We start from the raw sequence: 26662 nt of genomic DNA on the forward strand, positions 1-26662 counted from the left end.
ATCAAAGCAGACTTCTTAGCGACAGAGTTGTGACATGAAAAGGGCATGTTTTAAAAGAAACAAAAACAAACACTGTAATCAATATTTGAAAAATGTAATTTTTATTATGAACATGTATTTATCTTTATTAGCAATGATTTTTCATTATGTAAGCATGCCTCAATCATCTAAAAGTTACCTATCTACATATCTATAGATAAACATGCTATTGAATTGGATACTTAATAGAATTATATGGTGTCACAATGACTGATCAACTTAATTCTGATAATTTTGGTGTAAACAAAAATGTTTATTTTTAATTTTTATTAAATTGAGTTTATCTATATCAAATTCCCTTTTAGAAAATGACTGTGACTGTAAATTTAATCTTATCAAGACAAAGTAAATTTTAAAATTAAAGTGCTGAAAATAAAAAGATGCACAAGTCAGATTAAAACATACCCAAGTATATTAAGTATTCAAATACCTGCTAAATAAGTGTTTAAAACAAAGTTCATTCCTTTTTTCTTCCCTCCTGCCCTTCTTTCTTTTTGTGTATGTCTGGTACTGTGGCTTGATCCCAGGACCTCACACATGCTAGACAAGCACTGAGCTACATCCTCAGCGCCCTTTATTACATTTTGGAAACAGGGTCTCACTACGTTGCTGAGGCTGGCCTTGAACTGGTGATCCTCTTGTCTCAGACTCCTGCATAGCTGAGATTACAGGCATGTGTTACTATACCACATTAGCTTTAAGATTTCTATATGGTATATGTTGTTTTCTGTTGCTGCTACCAATAGAATTAATAAAATCTTCATTTTTTTACCCCCTTAAGGGACAAAAGGTGATTAAATGCTTACACTCCCCAGGGGGAAAATATACAGATCCAATCTTTAATTCTCCTAAATCTAAAAGTACTAGGTTATCATACGAAAACAATACTAAGGCATCACTTTTAAAAATGCCAAATTTTAAAGTCAAAATTGTGAAAGTAGTTATAATACACTTTCATTATTTTCTCCAATAATCATATCTTGAGTGTTATTTTTGAGAAATTAACAAATCTGATAAAATGATTTCATAAAATAGGAGGAAAAGATAATGAAGTCTTTTTTTTAACTCACAAAAAAGTATTAAATAAATTTCATTTTGGTTTTACATCTAATAAAAAAGTAGAAATTAAATACTCATATTCAAGTCAACTGGTTATATTGTATGGATTACAAAAAGAAATGAGGAAAAAAGAAACCCAATTCTACAAAAATGCTTTGTTATTATAAAAATATTAAATCATCTTACATAAAAATTCACTTTCAAAGAAAGTGCTTACAAATTTTAAGGGAATGAATGTGGGATAAATGTAGGATAAATCCTGTGGAAAACATTCAGACAAAATGTATGAACACTCCATAAGTGTATGTGGTTAATATCGTTATAAATGTATACAACACTTTAGAAAAAATGTTGAATAGTTATCAATGGAAAATATTTATTGGCAGTGATAATAGCCCAGGCCAATTATACCAATGGCTAGGTGGTAACTGAGAAACTAGAAGATCAGTTATAGCAATCACCTTTAGGATGATACTAAAACAAAATGTAATATTCTTCTAAGATTTAACATGATGACTGGGATCATTTAAGTAGGAATCCGGTCCCTCAAATACTCCAATATAGCAGCTGTTCCTTTCATTAATATAGTGGCTCGAGGAACACGGAATGGATTTCCATCTAGTAGTAAAGTTCTAAAAAAGAGAGATTGAGAATTTCAACATTTTCTATTATTGAGATGTTTTAATGGAAATAAATTTTTATTTGCAATTCTATAAATAAAATGTGTATTTTTCATATTTGTCCCTTTTCAAAACTGAACATTTAAATAGTTGGAATTACAACTAAAATAATAACCCAAACAATACAAGTTGAACAACTATTATGTAAAAGATAATATACATTCCTTGTATATAAGATCAATATTTTTAGGATATGAACATTCATTTAACAGATAAGGAAACACAAATTTACAGAGGCAAGAGAGACTTGAGACTGAATTAGATTTAGACAAGTATTAGGATGAGCAAACTGTCAAATACCCTTGCCAAGGACTATAATGTAATCAATGTATTATGTCCTCCTCGCCCTGTAAAACATTAACATATATCTGACCTCTCCCACCCTTGAGCAGGCATACATTTATGTGTGGAAATAAGGCTCAATATAGATTAAAGGGCTTGTTCTTCCGTTTCTTTACATAATTAATAAAATATCCTTAATTAGAAGAGACGTAATTTGTAATTCTTTAGAATTCATGTAAATAAAAGTCAAGACAGTTTATCTAAATTATATCTCAAAATATTTATGTTTTTTTAAAAGATATATTTGAATTTATAGAAAAAGGAGTTGATTATAGTTGAACCTCATTACTCACAGATTTCATATTTGCCAATCTGCCTACTCATTAAAATTTGTTTTTAACCCCCAAATCAATATGTCTGACACTTCCAAGATTATTCATGGAGCAGGAGAAAATTTGAGTCACCAGACTGGTATGACCCCATTGAAGTCATACAAGGTGAAGTTCTGCCTTCTTGTTTCAGCTCTTACACTGTAAACAAATGTCATTTCTGTGGTCCATTTGGTGCCACATTTTTCAAATTTTTGTACTTTTTTGTTGGTGATTCCACTGTTAAAAATGGCTCCCAAGTATAGTGCTGAAGTGCTGTCTGATTTTCTTTAAGCACAAATGTGCCTTCGGAGAAAACACAATTGTGGAGTAAGCTATAGTCAGGCATAATTTATAATGCTGTGGGCCATGAATTCAAAGCTAATGAATCAATACACTGAAACACACACAAACCAAGGTTATGTACTGATGGATGTATGAAAATATTATGACCAGACTTTTGCAAGTCTTACACTGTATTTCCCCTAGAAACAATAGTTCAATATTCACTAATTCAGTTCATAGTAACTTTATAGAACACGACTACAGCAAATAATGAGAATCAACTATACTCATCTCCTATAACTTACTACTATGAGGAACCAGAGCAGACGCCAGTACTGCCCCAGTGAAGTGAAATATACCAATTACCATGCAGTTTTTACTAATTAAAATATTTCTAACATATTCTGCTTAATTAATTGGCTTTTTATTAACATCTCAAATTCCTTTTATATACATGTAACCCGCGATATGTTCTAAGTTCGGGAATATCTCTTTCCTAAAGAAAGATAAATTAGAATAGAGAGAGTAATTCTGCTTGGAGAATATGGATAGTATTCAATAGATGAGAACTGGCATGGTGGTGCATGCCTGTAATCCCATCATCTCAGAATTTTGAGGCTAGAGGATCCTGAGTTCAAAGTTAGCCTCTGCAACTTAGCAAGGCTCTAAGCAACTTAGCCAGACCCTGTCTCAAAATAAAATATACAAAGGGATGTGGCAGACGTTAGGCACCCCAGGTTTAATTTCTGGTACCCTCCCCCCCAAAAAAAAACTCCCAAAGAAATAGATGAGAAAAATACTACTAGATACAAATAGCATGTTTATACATATATAAGAAAACATACATATAAAAACAAGAAAAATATTTGATAAATTTCAAAAACAGAATTGGGATTCTGAGTCTTGTTAATTATTATTTTTAACAGGACATTGTTACTTCACTTCCTAAAACATTATCTGAACAACAACAAATCACTTCAACAAATAAATTGAATAAATGGAAAAATTCAATAGAACAGTGTACCTTAAGTTCACACAATTACCAAGCTCTGGTGGAATTTGTAGAAGGTCATTATTCTGAAGGTCCAATGTGCTAAGATTTTCCATCATCTTCATTTTCAGAGCATCCAAAGATCCAACCTGATTGTTACTAATCAGAATTGTTTCAAGCGTTGAGATATGATAGAGAACTTCAGGTAGCATTTTGAATCTATTAATAAACATGAACAGAACACCTAAATATACTAGAATCAGAGGCCAAAATCCTTAAAATAGATGATCTTAAGTTTTATACCAGGAAATAATATTTCCATTAGTGTATTTTACAATATATTTGGTTGTGTCCTAAATTAAAACTTTCCAGAAAATAAAGAAAATGGACTAACTCCGGAAACCTTGAAATACATATTAATTGGACAGACTATATTGATTGTATAAAATCAAACAAAACTTCAGAATAAATTCTTTTATGTCTTTCTGTTCATTCAGGGGAAAAGGAAATCTTCCTCAGATTTTCTATTTAATATATTCATGCAGGTATTTGTCCTTAGTTCATATTAACTTATGAGTTGCTGCCAATATATTATGAAAAATTTGAGATTTATATTTTGCTTTGACTGAAGCTTCCACAATGAATACATTACAGATTCTTAAAAAAGATGACAAATTAGCATAGATACTGACATCCTTATCTATGCCAATCCTGAGAATGCCACAAAAACAGAAAGGCTAATAGTTCTCAGAGTAATTACTCACAATTAACAAAATCATGGAGGTCCCCTTTAGGGATACAGGCAGTCCCAGTTTCAGTATGAGGTAAACTGTAACCTGAACTAGCTAAGAAAAGGAAGGGCTGATAGAGAACTTTTTATCTGTGCTTTTTTCATTTCACCATACTGTCCTTCCTTCCTTCCTTCGTTGTTTGGGTACAAAAGAAGTGATAGTGATGGGGAAACTCAAGAAAACTCTGGAGTCCCACTGTCACTAAGAGTCAATAACCAAGACTACAATTCAACTGAAAGCTCAAGAGACAGCTCAACAGATACAGCTCAATCTAGAAGTAAAAATTAGGTGAGATCTGAGCTGTGCATATATTTTTAAATAATGACAATAATGGTATACACTATATATGACAAAACACAAATAGTGAAAGAATAAAAATTAAAATAAGTATATCTTTTAACATTACTATGCATTACCTTCTTCATCTATACATAAGGAAAAATAATAGTACTAAAATATGTAAGTTTGTTCTAAGGATGAAATAAATATATTTGAAAACCTTAGATTATCTGGGTTACAATAAATCTTTTAGTAGTTTTATTAAATTGCGGTTAGAATCAATTTTTATCATATTAAACAATATGCCACAGGTGCTAACAGCCCCACTTTTGGAGCAAAACCACCCAGACTAAAATCCCAGCTTTATAACTTGATTTTTGTACAGAGGGTTAATTCATGTATTTAGCACAGCACCAGCAGATAAATTGCTCCTAATAAATATTAGTTATTCCGAATTATCTGCAGAATCATGATAGTATTTGTAGAAAAAAAAAATCTGTTTCACTTAGCTTAAAAAGCTCTTACGGGACTAGTTATTGTTCAAATGCCCAACTTTGTCTGTCTGTGCTATACCACTAGCTCCTCAATTTACAGAGCAAGGCATATTGAATTTTTTGAAGTTTCTCAAACATACCATGTTTATATATGTTTGGGCCTACTACATGCTATTTGCTCTAACTAGGATCTTCTCCCCAAGTGCCTGGCAAATGTCTATTTAAGCCTCGGTTTTCAATGCTACCTCTTCTACCTTCAGTGAATCTCAGTGGACCTTTTCCTATGCACTGTGTTTCCATTATTGCAATTACGATTATTCACCATAAATTATTTATTACAATTATTTATTTGTATATTTGTCTTTCTACTAAGCTACAGGTTTCTACAAATTGTAAAATGGAACAAAAAATCTGCTAGACATCAATTGTGAGAATTCTAAGAAAGCAACATTGCTCTCAATTCTAAATAAAACAAAATGAAATAAAACCTGGATATTGAAATAAAGTAAAAATATGGGTTGTTTTTGTTATTTCATTTTTAAATTGTTTTCTCTAGTAAGAAAGATCAATATATTTTCCATTGAATGGCTGTTAGAATTATCTGTTCTCTTACCTATTAAAGGAAAGATTGATCGTTTGTAGTCTTATCAACAATTTCATTTCTTCAGGCAAAGAAGTTAAAAAATTGTTCCTAAATTAGAAATCAAAATAGATTAAAATAAAAATTTTTATGAGTTTAATTTATAATTAAAATTTTGAGCAGAAAAGAGTACACATATCAGTTTGTCAGTCCTAATCTGATCTCATTAATGCTGAATTCTGAGAATTCTGAGTCAACTGGTTCAAGCATTTGGTTAGTGTATCCAATCTAAATAATACCAATATGCAACCTAATGATAATGAAAACAACTTTTTAATAATACTCAACAAGATAAACATTGTAAACTAATCTCTTAACTCTATCAAATTGAGTTCAGCAATACTTGTCATGGTCTAGTCATGTTTATAATTCCGCATAAAACAAATATTCTCTCAGTGTTAATATGAATATGTATATCTTGTAAACAGACATGACATTTTACTCCAAGAAGAACTGAAACATTACAAGAAAAAATAAAACATGTTAAAGAGATTTTATAGGTTTGGAAACCTGGATCTTTCTACTCGAGGTATTAAGTTCATTTCTATTCTAAGTATAAAATTTCAATTTGTACAGTGAATATTTTGATTTTTAGGTGTTGTAATGAAACATGGCAATAAACAGAATCTTATTCATTATGGAAGGATCTGAGAACAATGCTAGAAGATTAACAAGAAGGCAGAGACAGAATAACTACTAATAGAAAACATTCGTTAGAGAATATTTCCCAACTAGGTGCCTATTAAAACCAAGTAATTTTCTCTAACCTACTTCTTTAGGTTTAATAGTCAAGACTTTATATTCCATAAATGTACAATTATGTTAAAATGAACCCCTAATATTATATGTAACTAAAAGAAACTAATAAAAAGTCAAGCCAAATGTGTAATAAGAATCTTACTTTCTGTGGTACAACCTATGTCCTTTTTTTCTTTATATTTTTCTCCAACTATATTCTATATTAAGTTGTGTTGAATAACCCATCGCTGATTACTATCCTTTTCCTAGACAATGTTATAGTTATTGCTATCAGACATGAAAGTCAAATTTGGTCACTTAATTAGAAATTCCAGGTACAGATACAGACAGGCCCATTTATACAAACAGAAGATTGAGCCAAAAATAGACAGATAGCAGCAATGAAGAGATGGATTCATTTCCTCAGCTGCATTATTACTGAACTAAAATATGATTTTTATAGTTTTCCTATTATAATTGTTATCCCCATATAGAAGCAGTTCCACATCTAATTGGAACAGAATGTTAGTACATTTACTTGAATTACATAAGTAAAAATACATCTGTACAAGAACAAAGCCTAAAAAAGATATATAACTTGTTGTTATTTGAAAACTGAGCAAAGCAGGAATAGTTAGTCTTTAAATAAATGATAGCACATCTAGAAATAATATAAAGGCATGGAAAAGTCTAAGCAAAAAGATATAGATTACCAAAAAAAAAAAAATTAGATTCTAAGCAAATAACTAACTATTGAGACATCTAATGGTATCCTTAAAGAACTGTCATACTTTTGATCTCCATCACTTCAAGTTGGACACACTTAAATGTCCTATTACTTCCATAAAGCCTAAAGCAGTTTCTTTTTGTTGTCAAGTATTTTCTTTTTTTTAAACTTTATTTAACAAACTATTGTGAAACCAAGTAGTTTCCTTAAAGAGAAGCTTTGCAAACTGCTGTGCCAGCACAGGGTTGTGCCAACTTTATGCTATCTACTTGCAGGAAATAAACAATACAAAGGAAATATTTTCCATATTACAAATATTTTGTGTTATTTGTAATTTTGCTTAGGTAGGAGTCTAAAGAATGTGCTATTATTTTTAACATTTTAAATAATTTTGTTTTATCACAACTTATAAAGTGCTTACGAATGCTAACTGATTAAAATGTTTCTTTAATACTTAATTTTAGATTTCCATTAGAGTATTGCTAATAAAGACCAGTTTCCATACTTACCTATGAAAACATGACATAAAAGGCAAGTTAGGCAAAACTTAGAGACAAGTTATAATTTTGAAAAAGTCAAACAACAATAGCAATAAATACCTTAGATCTAAAAATGTCAATTTCTGAAGCATACATAACTCCAAGGATATAAAGGAAAACTTATTAAAACTGAGATTGACATCAGAAACCATTTCCTTCAGTTCTATAATCCTGAAACAAAAATAGTTGTTAAAAAATGTTAGCATTGAATTCACTCTTAGGACTTCAAAACAAAGCAGAACATAACAGAAAAAAATCCTATATTATTTCTAATTATGACTTTCTATATTTTATTTTTTCACAAAAAAATTAGTTTAAGTTATGTAGCTAATAAAAATTTAAAAAATTAGATAGCTATTACTATCCTTTGTCTAAGAATTTCTATTTGATCCTAAGTCTATGTTGAAGTTTAATTTTAAAATATACTCACTTCAGCATTTAAAACAAGTGTGGTACAAATGGGAAAAAGCAGGTCTAGGAAATTTTTATACTTATTCTGTTAATGACCTGAATCCATGAAATAAATTGTTGAACATATATATTTTATTTTTTGAGGTACTTGGAGTTAAATTCAAGGTCTCATACATGCTGAGTGACTTCTCTCCTACTGGGCTATTTTCTCAGTCTATCTCAAAATATTTTAAAAATATCATGATATTAACTTTTTTATAGTATCCATTATTTAAATTGTCATTAATTTAATGACGATTATAGGAAAATGAAATGAATTTGTAGGTTTGGCAAGTAACACCACTAAGCAGCTTAGGTTAAAGACTTAAAGAGGAAATATTAAGCATTTCTAAGTAAGTATAAGCAAGCTTAATAGTTTTAATTACACCATGATTGCTAAGAAACAAAAATTAAACTGTAACAAATCATTTTTAGTCTATCACATTAGCAAAGAAGAATAATAAATGTGAAATGCTGTGCAGATGATGGAATATAAGAGTTTTGATGTATAACTGACAAAACATTTTCAAAAAAGTTATTAGATATATACATTATAGGTCAGATTCTTTGACTTGGTATTTTTTCTGGAAATTTGGCCTAAAGAAAAAATGATTTATTGCTGTAATTAACCATATGCTATATAGGTAAATTAGATTTTTAAAGGGTTGTTTACAACATAGGTAAACAAATATGCATGTATAATTACAGATGGGAACTACATGAAATAAAGTATCTTTAAGTCAACAGAACGTATCAGTGATAGGACTATAACTGATATGTCCCTTCATTTGGTCCAAAAATCTTATGAATATAATTTGTTTTTATAGTCAGAAAATATGGTAAAATGTATGAATTATAAATTAAAAATGTAAGAAAGAGAGGAATTGGTTTAGAAATTCTCTAAAACAAAGTATGTTTTTATTATCTTTCTTCTTTGACTTTCTAAGTTGCTAAAAAAGTGGCACAATAGCTGTGGGAACACAATAACATGTTTTGCACAAGAACCAAATTTGTGGAATAAAATGAGAAAGTAATAAGTTAATGTCTTAAATTTATCTTTCTTCCCAATTTACTTGTTTGATCCTAGTCCCCCCAAAACAAACTTATCATATCTGCAAACAAATCTAAATGTTCAACTATCCTATCAAATATCCTCTCAGGCCTTTAAACAAGGAAAAACCAGAAGATGGGCCAGATCTCCCTTTGCAATAAATGTTCTTAAAGTTGTCACCCTTGAGGACCTGTATTTCTTGAACTATGTATTGTAAACAGAATCAATTTTATGCTTTGACTTCCTTTTTAAAAATTTTAAACATGAAAAAATTTGGGGACAGTCGGACAAAAGCCATTCTATTTTCTCAATATATTGTCCTCATCATTTTTCCCCCCTTTTAATATGTAAGTGCTTACAAGGCCAGGTTAAACATGATATCTGGATTTTTTTCTTTAATTTAATTTTTATAAACAAATATTATTATTATTCCCACTTCATAGGTGAGAAAACTAAGAGTAGCTATGTGACTTGATCAAAACCACACTTAGAAGATCTAGGATACAGAATAAACAATGACTCTGTTGCTCAAGTTCCTTATTACTATATTCAGTCTCACTAGATTATTTGTCAATTTTTTCTGAGTATATTGTTTCCTGCTAGGTAACAAACATTTTAAAAAATTCAACAATATACTAATTTCCTTTCATATCCCAAGATGTACTAAATATTTAGTACAAACTATAAGGCTAAATAGTACAAACCATAAGGCAACTGAGTTCTAATAATTGTAAGTGAAGAACTCTTTCAGAGAATAAATTATTAACAGGGTTCAATTTTGCTTTTTTTTTAATCACTAGGAAATTTCAGTGGCTTGGCAATTCATTAAGGTCCAAAATGAAATTTTTATAAATCCACACAAACCTGGCATTCTGTCGTCTCTTAACAATTTTCCTCTAATATTTCATTATATAGGAAAATTAATAACTTTCACACCTACTTTCCAAGTTTACAATGTAAAGGAAAGAGAAACAAAGTTTTAAAAATCCTCTTTACCTCCCAGAACAACTAAAAGTATCATAAACATTTTGCTATTTTCCTCTAATATTAGTATAATATTTTCCTCTAATGAGTCATGACTTAATAGAAACTGCATCATGAATAGTTCTTACCTTTTTGGAATTTCACATAGTTGATTCTTACTGAAGTTAACAGAAGTGATGATGTTGTTTTTTACTGCATCAAACACTTCATCAGGAATGAAAGGCGCTTGCTTATCACTAAATGAAAAATGGTATAAAAATGAAATATTCTTAGCAAGTCAGAAATATATAATTGTTATTCTTCATTTTTAAAGGTTTTCAAATATTTTATAAAAATTTCCAAGGTAAGCTGGGTATGGTGGCACACACCTATAACCCTAGTGGCTCAGGAGGCTTAGGCAGGAGGACTGCAAGTTCAAAGCCAGCCTCAGCAACAGTGGCATTAAAGCAACTCAGTGAGACCCTGTCTCTAAATAAAATACAAAAAATAAGGCTGGGGATATGACTCAGTGGTCGAGATCCCCTGAGTTCAATCTCTGGTACCCCCCGCCCCTGGCAAAAAAAATTTCCAAGGTAGTGATTATGAAGTTTTGTAAAGAATGGCAAAAAAATTTACCAGCTCACTGTTTAGAATTGAGACAGTGAACTGTGTTACAACACATTGTGCCACACTTTCTGTACACTCGCATACTAAAATATGAACAAAAACAAAGAAATACTTTCAGAGTCTAGGAAAACTAGAAACCATATAGCAAATGGACATGTTTACCTCTGACTAAGAAATCCATAATTTTAAAAGTTAGTTGTTGCCCCTTTTCTTAAAAAACTTGTATGAGGGGGTTATCTGCCAACTTTCTTTGGGTACTACAAAATATCACTTTTAAAAGTTCAACATTATACTAAATTAGTTTCAGGTCAATCACCTAGACAAATTTCTCTCTCCTGGTATGTGACTAGGTAGATAGAATACTGGACTGAGACAAACTATTCCCGATTCTACCAATAATGAGTTTGCAATTTACCTTCCCTGAAGCTTAGTACTTTAAAATCAGAATCTGACGAGCTAGTTATTATTATTTTTTTAACCACTATTAATGCTTAACACAATGTCATTCACTTCAAGGAAACTTACATGGAATGACAAATGAATGACTGACTATAAGGACTATAAGGACAAGAGAATGTATTACATGGAACTGAGTAAGAAAGCCATCATATTACAGATAGGAAAAATGACAAACAAAATTCCAGTTATTATGCCTCCCACTTCTGCTTTAGTGCTCCATTTTCTGTTGTACAGATATAGCATTTTCATCTTTTTAATTATAAATGCTCGAATCATAGATAAATGATTTATGCCAATCAAAGTTGAAAGAGTCACACTATTTTTAGAATTTAGTTGAATGCATTTATACTTGCTTGGATATTTTTTAGTTGTCAGTGGATCTTTCACTTTATTTATTTATTTATTTACTTATTTGCAGTGCTGAGGATCAAACCCAGGGCCTCACACATGCCAGGCAAGTGCTCTACCATTGAGCCACAACTCCAGCCCCCCATTATTTTATATTTTAAAAAGAATACTTGATTTAAATTAAAGTACTGAGAAAAACAAGTTACAATAAAAAGTTATAATCCAAGCAACCTAAGACATACCTGTTTTTTCATGCTTTTGTAGTATCTATGCCCTTAAAAAGTAGAAAAGGTTATCCTACTTATTCTAAATACTACCTTATAAATCATAAAGTACACAACATAGAATTTGGTACTTAATAGATTTCAAGAACATGTACTGAAGAGATTACATTATGTGGAAGATATGCTAAGGTACAATGCTATATAAAAGGAATACAAATGTAGATATAGAGGAATACTGCCTATGTTAGTATGACAAAAGAAACTTGGCTTAGAGCAGTTAATTTCTACATACATCAAAGAGTGGCAAACAAGACATGAGAACAAGTGAATGAAAAACAATGGGAAATGGAGACTGTATCCTGAATCCTGAGAATAATGCTTTTATTAACACATTAAGGATAAGTGGCCAGACGCTGATGATGGTTGTATTCTTTTTTTTTTTTTTTAATTGTACTGGGAATTAAGTAAGAGGCACTCAACCACTGAGTCACATCCCCAGCCCTATTTTGTATTTTTTATTTAGAGACAGGGTCTCACTGAGTTGATTGGAGCCTCACTTTCGCTGAAGCTGGCTTTGAACTTGGCAATCCTCCTGCCTCAGCCCCTTGAGCCGCTGGGATTACCTGCATGAGCCACTGTGCCCAGCCCAGTTGTGTTGATTCTTGAATAAATCTAGTGACCTATCTGACTTGAGTCTGTATTCTTTTGTTTTCCTTGCAGTACCCATACCTGAACCAATCACCAGAAACTCTTGACTGTATTTCTTATTTTTATAAGGTATCATCTTTCCCTAAATTAATATACTTCCATTAAATTTTTAGGTTTTTAATCTCAATTTATATACTAACATTGTAATGGCTTCAGTTTTAATATATCTGCTATAGGAGCATCTTGTAACTATGTCATGTTATTAACTAATATTTGGTTAAATTAATCTCTCAAGCTTTGCCTGTTTTTCAGGTTCTTCATTAACTAAATGATAAATATCTCTTATTTAACTAACACAGATTTACCCTTCAATACCCTCTGGATCAATACTTTCTGATATTGATTACTGATTCAAAGAACTTTATTACCAATAATAAGTCTCTTTTATATCATTTTACATTTAATATTATTTTTATAATTATATCTTAATTATTTTATATTCAATATTAAAATATTATTAATATAGCTTAAGTATAATAAACACAAATCACTTAAAGGATGGGCAGTTAAGTTCATTATACTTTCAATGTGCATTTATTTCATCACTCTTTTTGCAGTTGCAAAATTATTCTGGGTACTCTGATCAATTTTTATTCACCAATTGTTCCTTTTCTGAAGATTCTGTCTTGAAAGTTTTCTGTGTGTTTTGTAATGTCTTTTAAAAATGAATTAAACCAAAATCTCCACCAAATGACTGCTAGAGCTAATAAACAAATTTGGTAAAGTAGCATATTACAAAGTAAACATACCAAAATCAATAGCTTTCCTATAATACCAACAATGAATCTGCCGAGAAAGAAATCAGAAAAACAATTCACTCATAATAGCATCAAAATAATAAATAAAGAAAGAAAACATCTAGAAATAAATCTAACCAAGAAGGCAAAAGAGCTCCACAATGGAAACTACAGAACACTGAAGAAAGAAATTGAAGACCCCAGAAGATGGAAAGACCTCCCATATTCATGACTGGCAGAATTAATGTTCTTAAAATGTACATATTACCAAAAGATGTATATAGATTCAATGCAGTCCCCATCGAAATATCAATGACTTTCTTCACAAAACTAGAAAAAAGTCCTAAAATTCATTTGGAAGAATAAAACACCAACCAAAGCAATTTTAAGCCAAAAAATCAATGCTATAAGCATCACAACATCTGACTTCAAATTATATTAGAGAGTCATAATAATAAAAACTGCATGGAACTGGCATAAAAACAAGACACACAGACCAATGATACAGAATAGAATACACAGAGACAAATCCACATGTCAGCAAACATCTGATCCTTGACAAAGGTGCCAAAAAGATATATTGGAGAAAAGACAGCCTTTTTAACAAATGATGCTGGGAAAACTGGTTTTTCACACGTGGAAGAATGAAACTATACCCTTATTTCTCATCCTGCACAAAGATAAACTCAAAATGAATCAAAGAGCTAGGAATTACACCAGAAACTATGCAACTCCTAAAAGAAAATGTAGGGTCAACACTACAGCACATAGGCACAAGTAACAACTTTCTTAACAGGACCTCTAAAGCTCAGGAAATAATGCCAAGAGTTAATAAATGTGATGTCACCAAATTAAAAAGCTTCTGAACAACAAAGAAAAATATTAGGAATATGAAGAGGGAACTTACAGAATAGGAGAAAATCTTTGCTACTACTTCTGTTGTTGTTGTTGTTTCGGTAGTAGGGATTGAACTCGGGGGCACTTGACCACTGAGCCACATCCCCTCCCCTACTTTGTATTTAGAGACAGGGTCTTACTGAGCTGCTTAGTGCCTCGAATTTGTTGAGGCTGGCTTTGAACTTACAATCCTCCTACTTCAGCCTCCCCAGCCACTGGGATTACAGGTGTGTACCACCGCACCTGTTAGCTATTCTTCTGACAAAGAATTAATATCTAGAATATATAGAGAACTCAAAAAACTTAACACCAAAATCAAATAACCCAATTAATAAATAGGCAAACTAATTAAATACGCATAAAAATGGCCAACAGAGAGATGGAAAAAATGTCTAACGTCATTAGCAATTAGGGAAATGCAAATCAAAACTATAGTGAGATTTCATCTCACAACAGCCAGAATGGTAGTCATCAAGAATACAAATAATAGGGGCTGGGGCTGCAGCTCAGTGGTAGTGAACTTGCCTTGCACTGGGAGGCACCACATAAAAATAAAAAGATATTGTGTCCATATACAACTAAAAAAATATTTTTTAAAAAGAATACAAATAAATACTAGACAGAATGTGAAGAAAAAGGGACATTTCTACACTGTTGGTGGCATTGTAAATTAATGCAACTACTATGGAAATCAGTATGGAAGCTCCTTAAAAGACTAGGCATGGAAGCATCATAAGATTCAGCTATACCACTCCTTGATATTTATCTTAAAAGAATTAAAGTACTATAGTGACACATGAATGCCCATGTTTATAACAGCACAATTCGTAATAGCCAAATTATGGAAAAAGCCTAGGTATCCATCAATGAATGAATGGATAAAGAAAATGTGGTTTATTTACACAATGGAATTTTTTTCAGCCATAAAGAAAAATAAAGTTATGTCATTTGTAGGAAAATATATGGAACTAGAGAACATTATGTTAAGTGAAATAAGCCAAACTCAGCTGGTCAAGGGTCATGTTTTCTCTTGTATGTAGAAGCTAGAGAGGACAAAGGAAAAGAAAGAGAGGGTGGGAATTTCATGAAAATCAAAGGGAGATCAGTAAAGGAAAGGAGGTGGGGAGGGAGGGAGGAAGGGAGAAGTGTTGGGGAGCGACACTGGCCAAATAATTCTGATATATTATGTGCATGTATGAATATGCAACAAGGAATCCCTCTGTTATATACAGTTATAATGCATGAATTTAAAAAAATTAGAAAAAGGGAAAAAATGAATTACATACCTATAGTCTAATATTTTTAATGCGACGATAGCATGCATATTAACTCTGGATTCACTTGGCAGTGTCATGGCAGTCTCAGTAACAGAGTCTTGACTAGGCCCATCATCTGGCAAAAGAAAAGGCATATAAAACCAATATTTATATTACAGTCATTTTCAAAAATCTTAATAATATATAGAAATAGTATGCATGACTTCTAGATATTATTAGAGTGCATTTAGTCACATGCTTCATTCCCATTAACTCAAATCTCCATCAAGAACATACTAGTTAAAATACATAAAAGTACATAAAATACATAAGAATATACCTAGCTTCAGTTTAGAATACAATAAAGCTAATTATTCTTAATCACTTAAAATCCAACAAATTCTGTAGTCAAACTCTTGGATATTTTATCAGTTAAAATCTTAAAATATAATACTTTATTTGCAATACATATTTTCCTAACATATATGTCTGATCACATATTCACACATCATCAACCACTTCACGAAATTCCAGAGACTGTTTTAACACTGTCATCATATGGTATTTAAAAAAAAAAAAAAAAAAAAAACCAATATCATTTAAAAGAAATGACTTTGTGGGTTTTTTGATTGTTTGGGATTCTTTTGTTTTGCAAAAGAACAATCTAGAATGAAGTGAATTAAAGTACTTATTTTTAACAATGTGAAAAAAAACGAAATAGTCCCAGAATTCATTAATGTTAAGCATAAGACAATCCAAAGGAAAACTTGAGAATTTTAATCTCACTGATATTGCTTTAGCCCAGTAGGCATTCAATAAACATTTGTTGAATATTACTAAGTGTGTTTCTCTCACACTGAGTTTATCAGTTATTCATTAATAAAAAACAATTAAAATATATGTACACTTTTTGTGAATTAAAAAAAATCCAGGTATAGTAGTGCATACCTGTTATACCAATGACCTTGGAAGGCTGAGGCAAAAAGATTACAAGTTCAAAGCTAGCCTTAGAAACTTAGCTTCAGTCCTAATCAACTTAGTGAGACTGTCTCAAAATAAAATAAAAAAGACCGGGAATGTGGCTCAGTAGAAGGACCTGGGTATTGATATTTATCTGAAAGAATTAAAGTCAATCCCCTGGGTTCAATCCCTAGTACCAAAATAACAATACTAGTACTAGTAGTAGTAATAAACAAATACCCGCTTTGAAAAAAAAAAATTTATCACGCAAATACAACATGAACAAATGGCAGAATATCAAACAGAAATAAAAGACATGAACGTAAATATAAGTATCAAGTGAGTACTTTCGTATTTAGAAATTTCCCAGAAGTATGGTTATATTACTATATAATACTTTTCCAAAATTACATAAGCAGAGAGGCAATGATAAAGTAGTGGCAAAACTCAGCATTATTATTATTTTTTTTTCTAAAGAGAGAGAGAGAGAGAGAGAGAAAGAGAGAGAGAATTTTTAATATTTATTTTTTAGTTCTCAGCGGACACAACATCTTTGTTGGTATGTGGTGCTGAGGATCGAACCCGGGTCGCACGCATGCCAGGCGAGCGCGCTACCACTTGAGCCACATCCCCAGCCCTCAGCATTATTTTTTAAAATATATTTTTTTAGTTGTCTATGGACATGATACTTTTATTTATTTATTTTTATGTGGTGCTGGGGATTGAACCCAGTGCCTCATGTATACTAGGCAAGTACATACATATTTTAAAAATAGGGACTGCAGTTCTGGCTCTGGTAAAGCAAACACTTTAGGCAAGTGTTTTACCAGAGCCAGAACCCCAGTGCCTATTTTTAAAATATGTATGTACATTACCATGATTATATATTATGATATTCTTGATTTCTAAAGAGGTGCTTTTAATAATCACCATCATAAAGAACTAAAGAGAATGGCTATTGTATATGGAAAGGAGATTGGTGAAAAGGTAAATTTACTTTCTTTATATATGCTCATATATTGGTTAATTTTTTTTCACATGTACATTTACTACCTTTAAAAAAATTTTTTTTTAGTTGTTGATGAACCTTTATTTCATTTATTTGTTTTTACATGTGGTACTGAGAATTGAACCCAGTACCTCACACATACTAGGCAAGCACTCTACCACTGAGCCACAAGCCCAGTCCATTTACTGCCTTTAATTTTAAAAACCCTAAATAATAATTTTAAAAACTTCAAATTTAAAAAGCCCACTAAATGCCAAATAGAATGAATAAAAATACAATCACATTGAAGTATATGATCATAAAATTTCAGAACAATGGCAACAAAGAAAAGATCCTACAAGTTTTCCAGGGAGAAAAAAAAAACAATTGTTCAACTGACCGATAGGAACACAGCCAAATAAGAAGATAATCACATACAGAAAAAAAGAGAGAAATTATTTTAAGAAATTCTTAAATTTATTTATTTGGTGATTTAGGAGGGCATGGTGGGTGACTTAGCTGAATGAGCAACACCCAATCAAGACATCTTCAGAGCTTCAATTTACCCCTTAAAAGCAAACATTCTTCAGCCTTGCCAGTAGCTTTGCAAGGGATCAGAAAACCTGACAGATCCCACCATCTCTGGGAAATAGAAGCAAAGGGTTGTACTTCACTTGCTTATTTATTTCTTCCTTCTGTAGCATTATCTAGCACATCTTAATTGGTAGATACTACTATGGAAAGCATTAAGACAGAAGATAAACTGTGTAGTGGACAAAATATATAGAAAAATCACAAAATGGCATGGGTGAATACAATGTCAGAAGTATGCTGAAGGGTTATTTTTGTGGAAGTAGTGTGTTGTGGAGTGATTGATAGGAAGTCTTATATAATTTGAGTGCCAGGTAAACCCTCCAGGAGGATAGTCATCTCAGTAGGGAATCAAAATCTCAGATTCTTTTCAATAATAGGATTTAAAGAATTAACCTTTTTAATGTCTCCATTTCAATTTTAGATTGTTTTAAAGTTTAGCTTTATTATTCTCTATTCAAATGAAAAGAACTAAATGAATGTTTATTTTCTGAGGCAGGAAGGCTAGGGGTTGGGAAGGAGGAACAAACCTCAGGGAAACTAGTAATTATACTAGGCAAGCCTCTAGACTATAACCTCCATGGACAGATTGGATGGCTACAGAAAAGAAAAACAGGCCGAATTCTCAGGGAACATGTGCAGCTAGCTTGCCCAGAGTGCATCCAAGAGGGGCTGAGGAATGAAATGTCATAAGAGTGAGCACCAGAATAGCAATATCAGCCTGCAAAATTTCAGGCTCCACCCAAAGGTACTGAATTAAAAAATGTAAGCCTGAGGGTTCAAAATCTGTGTTTTACCAGACCCACCAGGTGATTCCAATGGACACTTAAGTTTGAAAACCCATCTTAACCTATTTCTTTAGTCAACTTTAGAAACTACATTCACTTAACAACTCACTTTTACCACACAAAAGGTGAACATAAATCAATAATGCATACCTAACAACAATCCTGATTTGAACTCTAATTAGAACATATATTTATTTACCGCAGAAACTGTTACTATGCTCTCTGCTGTGGCAGTCATTGTATTAGGGGTTGGGAATGTAAAAATAAAGGCATTGCCTGGTAGACCATGGCCAGATCTGCTGTATATAGTCTACCACCCTAAGCCAAATAGCTGGATGGTAATTGCTCGCACTTTAGTACTATAAAATTGCAAAGAAATTGAAAATGATGCCAAACTATAATTTTTATCAAAGTTATGGAATGTTTTCTATGGCTTTATTAATAAATTGCTACAAACTTACTGGTTTTTGTTTGGTTTTGCTGTACTAGTTATCAAACTCAGGGATTCACGCATTCTAGACAAGGATTTATTACTTATTAACATTCTCAGCCCAAGGTAGTGGTTTAAAACACACAAACTTATGATCTTGTAGTTTTCTAGTTCAGAAACATGGATTTCAATGGGCTAAAATCAAGGTTTTGGTAGGTCTGTATTACTTTTCCTCAGGAAGAATCTGTTTCCACTCCTTTCCAACTTCTAGAAGCCACACATATTCCTTTCTTCCTCTCTCTTTAAAACCAAGAACAGTATATTCTTCTTGTATCCTATAGCTGAACTTGTCCTTTGAATTCCACACCAATTTTTAAGAATCCTTATGACTATACTTGGGTCAACCCCTTTCATTCATGAAAATATTCTTATTTTAAAGTTAACCAATTGGGAATCTTAACTGCTCTCTTCCATGTATGATAACACATTCCTAGGTTGCAGGGATTAGAATAGATAAGATTGAGAGGTTAACATTCTGTCTACCACCTGTAGCATAGAAAGATGATCCAGGTAACATAGTAAGAAATTAAACTTAGAACACAGAATCAGAAGATAGAGCTTGAGCAAAGGCAGTTTTTATAATCAAATAATGTAATTAAGCTTGTGTATTAGGATGACATAATTGGAGTAACCATCTGTCTTAGTCCACTTATAGTACTATAATAAAATATTATACACTGGGTAATTTATAAACAGTAAAGATTTATTTCTGACAGTTCTGAAGGCTGAGAAGTCCAAGATTACATTTAGTGTCTGGTGAAGGCTTTGTCTCATCTCTTCACAAGGCAGAGGGATGAGAGAATGCTCCCCCTTCAACCTTGAACTCCTTTATAACAGTGCCAATCCCATGAGGGTAGGGCCATGATGGCTCAATCACCTCCTAAGGTCCACAACTTTTAATACTGTAGTATTGGGGATTAAGTTAACCAAAGCAGCACCCATTTGGGACCTTTAGCAACTTGGTAGAATCTCACAATGGTCAGACAGTATCACAGCCACAAATAGAACACATCTCTCACATAAACTGGACAAACTTTAGAAACTACACTCACTTAAGAACTCTAGCTGAAAATGACTTCATAAGGTTCTTTGTTTAAAAATATATCCTATGAGCCTTTAACTAACTAGTACAAGATCTGAAAATGAGATTGTTAAAAACTCAGTCCCTAGGAAGATATTTTATAAACAATGAAAACAAAATTTTATAGCCCATTTGATATTTACCCAGGCTATTGATTTTTACCTGGAGAACAATTAACAAGTAAACAGAGGTCAGATTTATCTGAAATTCTGTTTAAAAAAGCCACCTCAAAGTAAAAATTTCACACATGCCACCTCATGAAATTCTGATCCTTAAAAACCAATCATTCAAGAAGGTATTATATTCATTTTATAGATAGAGATCTGTGGGTTAAATTAACAAAACATCAGTTAAAATCTACACATAATAATAAAAATGGCCTTCTGTGAAGAATGGCTTAAGTCCTTTGGATTTAGCAAAAGATTAATTTTTTTAAAGGGGGGGAGAGAAAATTTTAATATTTATTATTTATTTATTTATTTTTAGTTTTTGGCGGACATAACATCTTTGTTTGTATGTGATGCTGAGGATCGAACCTGGGCCACACGCATGCCAGGCGAGCACGCTACCGCTTGAGCCACATCCGCAGCCCAGCAAAAGATTAATTTTTAAGAGTATAATTCCAATTTTAGAGTTATATTTGTAGGGAAACAAGGACTTGAAATTAACTCTTTGCTGAGAAGGATAAAAACAGTCATTGCAAAAAGTATATGTAAATCCTACATGAATTACTGGGCTTCTGCTAGACACTGAGGAGAATATAAATTAATTACCAACAAAACCAAATATATTTTCAGAGAATAAAATTTCTCTTTCATATAGTGAAGTCTGAGGAATCTGTAGAATGCTACTATACTTGAAGCTTCACAGACAAGTACCTTTTAGTAACTTCCAAAATTCTAAGATTACTTTAAATGGAACTGATGAACCCAGCCTAATTCCACCTTAAGATTGGGAACCATCTCGTCACAAAGTCATGAAAAGTCAATTTCTGTTTTACTATAAATTACTGTGATTTCTAAACTTGTTTGGAATTCCTGCCCATGCCTTGAACTCACCTATGCCTGGTTTTCCCTGACCAAATGACAACCCTCTCTAAAACCTTAGTGGTGCCTCATAAATTCTGGCTCCCCTTGACCAGATAACAACCCTCTCTAAAACCTCAGTGGCGCTTCATAAATTCTGATGTTGAGATCTAAATTTATTCCTTACCTTGAAATGTTAAGCCATGTAGATCTTTAACCTACTATCTACCTTTGTATTATGCTTGTCAAAATCCTGTTATCTGTAAATTCTCAAGACAACCCCCTTTGCAACTTTTTGTGCTATAAAACTGCTCCTAGAGAGCTGGGGTCCTGTTCTCTAGCCCAGGATTTTTGGGAGAGACAGTCCTGGCTAGAATTACAAGCTTGCTTTAATTTGATTTAAAATTGGAGTTGGTGGTCTTTTGAGTCATGGTTTAACAATAACTTCATAGTTCTGGATTGTTCTATATCCTCAAAGTAAAGAATTTCCACTATTAAGTCCCCTCATTTCAGCCCAAAGTTTCTACCTCATTCAACCCCCAAATCCCTCAAATGGAATTACTAATACTGTCTTCAATTTTCACCAATTCAATTTCTACTTCTAAAACTGAGAATAATTAAGGAGCAAAGGAGAAAAGCTAAGCTAAAAGATGGGGGTGTGGGAGTAAAAATGAAGAGGTTCAGCCTTTTTCTCAAAGCACTCCAGGAAATTTAGATGCAATTAAATCTAATTTTACTTTGTTATTTAAAAGGTTTGGAACCTATTATCCCCAAATTCTGAATCAATTGGGTTAACATCTGGCCTGGGCTCTCTATTTTTTATAATTTCCATAGGTGATTCATATGTGCCTCTAGAGAGATGTAAGTTTCCTGTCACTGCAACTAAATACCTGAGACCAATAACTTGTAAGGAGGAAAGGTTTATTTTGACTCAAGATTTCAGTCCACAATTGCTTGACCCTCTTTGGGTCTGTGGTGATATAGGACATTACTGCAAGAGTATGTGTCAGAGAAAGCCTAGTCATCTCATGAAGGCGAGGAAGTAAAGAGAGAGAAGAGGGGGATTGAGATCCCAATATCCCCTTCTAATGCATTCCTCAAAAGGCATAATTTCTTCCAGCCAATGTCTACCTCTTGAAGTTTTCACCACCTTCCAATAGCACCAGAGGCTGGTGATTGCCTTTAACATATAGTTGATGGGAAATATTTCAGATCCACACTAAATATCTTTTTACTAAGAAAATGATTATTGCTTTTAAAAAATAAAGTTATGTTTTGATAAGAAATCAATTTTGGCACTTGTATATATATAAAGTTAAAGTCTTATTTAAAATAAACATTTCAACTCTCACTATTTGACAGTCTCTTTAATTCATACATAAATATTTGTTCTTCATATATTATAATTAAAAAATCCTACTGAACATATCTTTTCAAAAACTCAAGTTAACTATCCTGAAGTCCAAAATAATAATGCCATGTTTTAAGTATGTATTCCTATAAAAACACAAAGAAAAATCAAAGAGATTAGAATGGAGCCCTGGAAACTACAAATGGATTCCCAGGAGTTATTAAGATGTGATTGGACAACTAGGGAAAGAAGAAGAGTGGTAAAATGTCAATAAAATGGCCAGTCAGAGGCAATAAGAGCAAAAACCTGAAAGGTTATAAAGTAAATAACTTTCAGGCTTTGAATATTTGTACATTTTTTTTCTATTTTTTAAAGCAGTTTTACTAGTTTTTTTTCCTACTTCTGAATGTTTTAAGGAAATAATGTTATACTTTCCATGATATGAAATTTGGTTGGTTTTACTTTCATGTATTGCCTTTTTAAAATAAAATTTTCCCTATACCAAATTAAAAAAAAAATTACAGAGGAGAAAGTAAAAGGAACAAACAAAATAACACAAAGGACTAAAAGATGAAAAGGCCATGAAAAACTGAAGTGAACATAAAGTCCTGTAAAAGATTCTACTGGGCTATGGTTTGGACCTGGAATAACCCCCTAAAACCTCATGTTAAAGATTCAGTATCCAATGCAATAATATCCAGAGGTAGGGCTTCGGGTGGCTTCAGGGTATCAGGGTAGTGATTGGATCATGAGGACTCTGAACACATCAGTGGATTAATCCATTTAATAAACTGATAATCTGAATGTACTCCAGAGAGAAACTGTAGGCTGGTGAGGTATGATTAGAGGAAATGGGTCACTGGGACCATGCCCCTGGGGATATATCTTTTCCCTGACCCATTCTCCCCATCTTCCTAGCTGCCATAAACCTAGCAGTTTTCCTCTGCCACATTCTTCTGAAGCCAGAATTAGACAGGCAGTCAGCATAGTTAGATAAATCAAGTCAGGGCAGATCAAGGAGGCCACTTTTGAGTGAGACCTGGGAAGTTGGAGACTGTCAAATGAGAGATTGAAGTGTTAATTCCTTCAGAGCCCTTTCTCCGCTATTATCAAGAAGCTCCCCCTGCTCCAACCTGTTGCTATGGTCACCTGTCCCAGGAATTGCCCCTCCCCACAGGGAGCTATAAAGTTGTTAATTAATGTGTCCTTGGCAGCTCCATTGTGTCCTTCCCCCTTCAACCCACCTGTTTCCCACCTCAAGGCCATCCCACTGAGCATTTCCTAGGCCTAGTCAGGTAGGCGGGAAGGAGAAAGATAAGGGGAAAGAGAGTAGGAAAACAAAGAAAGCCTAGGACGTATAAAAATGGCAGAATACCTTGCTTTTGGGGATACTAGAATACCAGCTATGGCCCCTTCTCCCTCCAGGGAGAAGTCTATGTTACCCCTTTTTAAATAAACCCTGTTTTATATGCTTGCCTCAGTGTGCTTCTCTAACGTTCAAATTTCAACAACAGTAGCACTTATGCCATGTTTCTGCCTTGGAGCCAGCCAATCACAGTGTGTTATTAGTTTTCCAAAATACCTGATAAGAACAACTTAGAGGGATTGGGGATATAGCTCAGTTGGTAGAGTGTTTGCCTTGCATGTACCAGAGCCCTGGGTTCAATCCCAAGCAACACACACACACACACACACACACACACACACACACACACCACCTAGAATAGAAAAAGTTCATTTTCACTCATGGTTTCAGAGGATTCAGTCCATTGTAGGCAGGCTCCATTGCTGGGCCTGAGGTAAAGAAGAATATCATGGACAAAGGCACAGTGGAGGAGATCAGGAGGCAGAAAGAGAAAAGCAGAAAGGATCATAGGGAAAATGAAGCCTTCTAGAGCTTGCCCCAGTAACCCCTCCCCCAGCCACACCCCAGTTGCTCAGTTACCACCTGGTTAGCCCATTCTATCTAGGATAGACTAATTAGATTATAGCTCTCACAATCCAATCATTTCTGAATATTGTAAGAGCTTTTGGGGAACACCTCATACTCAAGCCCTAACATGTGGACAGAAAACTCTGAAACCATAAGCCAAAATAAATCTTTCCTTCTCTAAGTCATTTTTCTCAGTTATTTGTCATAGCAACTTAAAACAGACTAACACATACTGACATTTGACCAATAGGCTTTAAATTATTGCTGACTGTGGAAGATTGCTAGTTTCCTCCAATTTTTGTTGTTCTGTATAGAATCCAGATAGAAAATGCATTTCCCAGGGATCAACTTACGTCAAGACAACATAAGGAGTTCTGCTAACCTGCTCCTCAGAAAAACTGGTGTAAATATAAAATAGCAACAAAAATAACCACATAAAGCCTCTGGAAATGATCCTAAGAGTAAACATCAAAAACAAAAACAAAACAAAAACAAAACCAAAAAAACCTCTGTTCAATAAAACCTATTAAGATTCAGTGAGATGATTTTGTGTGATATTTGAACCAAGAATGTTTTCTACCTCCCCTCTCTCAGTCTATAGAGGCAGAAACAAAGTGCCAGATGGTAGTAGCTAAGAACAAAAGACTCCCTTTAACCCTAGCTTCCAGCCAGAGAGGTTTCTATCTGTAAACAACACTAAGATTTCTTATCCTGCCCTGCCCCCCCCTCCTGCAGCCAAGGTTAAAATCAAGTTGAAAAGGGTCCAAAAAGTGAGGGCTCCCTTCTTCCACTCAACTCCTACTCATTGATATGAAGGCTCTAACTTAGGTTTGGTACATTAAAAATAATGGGGCACCAACTGTCCTTCCTCTGGCATGGGAGCTGATAGTTCAAAGCAGAGAGAAGCAAATCAACCATAGGCAAACGGAGATGACATCTGGTTACAGCCACTCACTCTACTGAGTGCTCAGCTCCTAGAGATATCTTTTACAGAAATATTGCACTGGTCCCCCTACCCAGTTCCAGGGAATTTGCCTGGGGGAGAAAGGGCCATAAGGCAGATAGCTCCTAATCTCTTCCCCAGGGTACAGACTTCTGGAACAAGCATGAGGGCTCTCAAAAACAATAGAGTATGCAGGTGCACTGGCACAAGCCTGTCCCAAACACTTGGGAGGCTGGGGCAGGATGATCAAAGTTCAAGACCAGGCTGGGGATGTAGCTCAATGGTAGAGAACCCCTGGATTCAAGCCCCAGTATTACAAAACAAACAAACAATGGAAGGTTTTTTGTTTGTTTGTTTGTAAGAAGGAAAAAAGATGTATGCACCTACTAAAGCTATAACCTAGAATGTGGGTGAATTAGCTCACAACAGAGAACCAAGTAATAAGGTAACTATAGGAAAATGGAGTGGCTATGTCATACTGTATTGCTAAACTATGATGTTTGGTAGATGTATGAAATTCATTTTCAACTTATACTATTTTTAGTATACAATGGCTTTATCAAGAAGTAAACCCATCATAAATTCTTGAGTATCTGTACAAGTATTACACAAAATAGACTTTAACAAAACACATTATAACAAAAATTAAACAAACTATCAATAAACAAATGAGTCAGAAAGACATTAAAAGAGAATTCAGAAAAGCTGACAAATAGAAATAACACAATATATTAAAACTTAAGAGTTTCAACTAAAGCCATGCTTAGAGGGAAATTTATAGCTGTAAATGCCTAGATTAAGAATGAAGAAAAATTTCAAATTAATAACCTAACTTCCTAGTTGAAGAAACTGGAAAAAGGAGAGCATACTAAATAATTAG

The 26662-nt window shown here is 33.1% G+C and overlaps 1 protein-coding gene across 6 annotated transcripts in view; it reads right to left on the reverse strand.

The window, feature by feature from the left end:
* Positions 1-78: 78 nt before the first annotated feature.
* The window catches only part of Lrrc40 (leucine rich repeat containing 40), a 60579-nt gene continuing 33995 nt past the window's right edge, over positions 79-26662 (reverse strand). For all 6 annotated transcript variants that reach the window (XM_005332350.5, XM_040288847.2, XM_040288846.2 and 3 more), the window contains 6 exons: positions 15663-15768; positions 10526-10633; positions 7973-8083; positions 5882-5959; positions 3738-3923; positions 79-1730 (listed from right to left, as the gene is read on the reverse strand). In XM_005332350.5, the coding sequence (XP_005332407.1) occupies positions 1625-1730; positions 3738-3923; positions 5882-5959; positions 7973-8083; positions 10526-10633; positions 15663-15768 (695 nt within the window). In that variant the 3' untranslated portion in view covers positions 79-1624. The remainder of the gene's footprint in view (positions 1731-3737; positions 3924-5881; positions 5960-7972; positions 8084-10525; positions 10634-15662; positions 15769-26662) is intronic.

This window comes from Ictidomys tridecemlineatus, chromosome 11 (genome assembly GCF_052094955.1).
Source record: "Ictidomys tridecemlineatus isolate mIctTri1 chromosome 11, mIctTri1.hap1, whole genome shotgun sequence".
Taxonomy (NCBI): Eukaryota; Metazoa; Chordata; class Mammalia; order Rodentia; family Sciuridae; genus Ictidomys; species Ictidomys tridecemlineatus.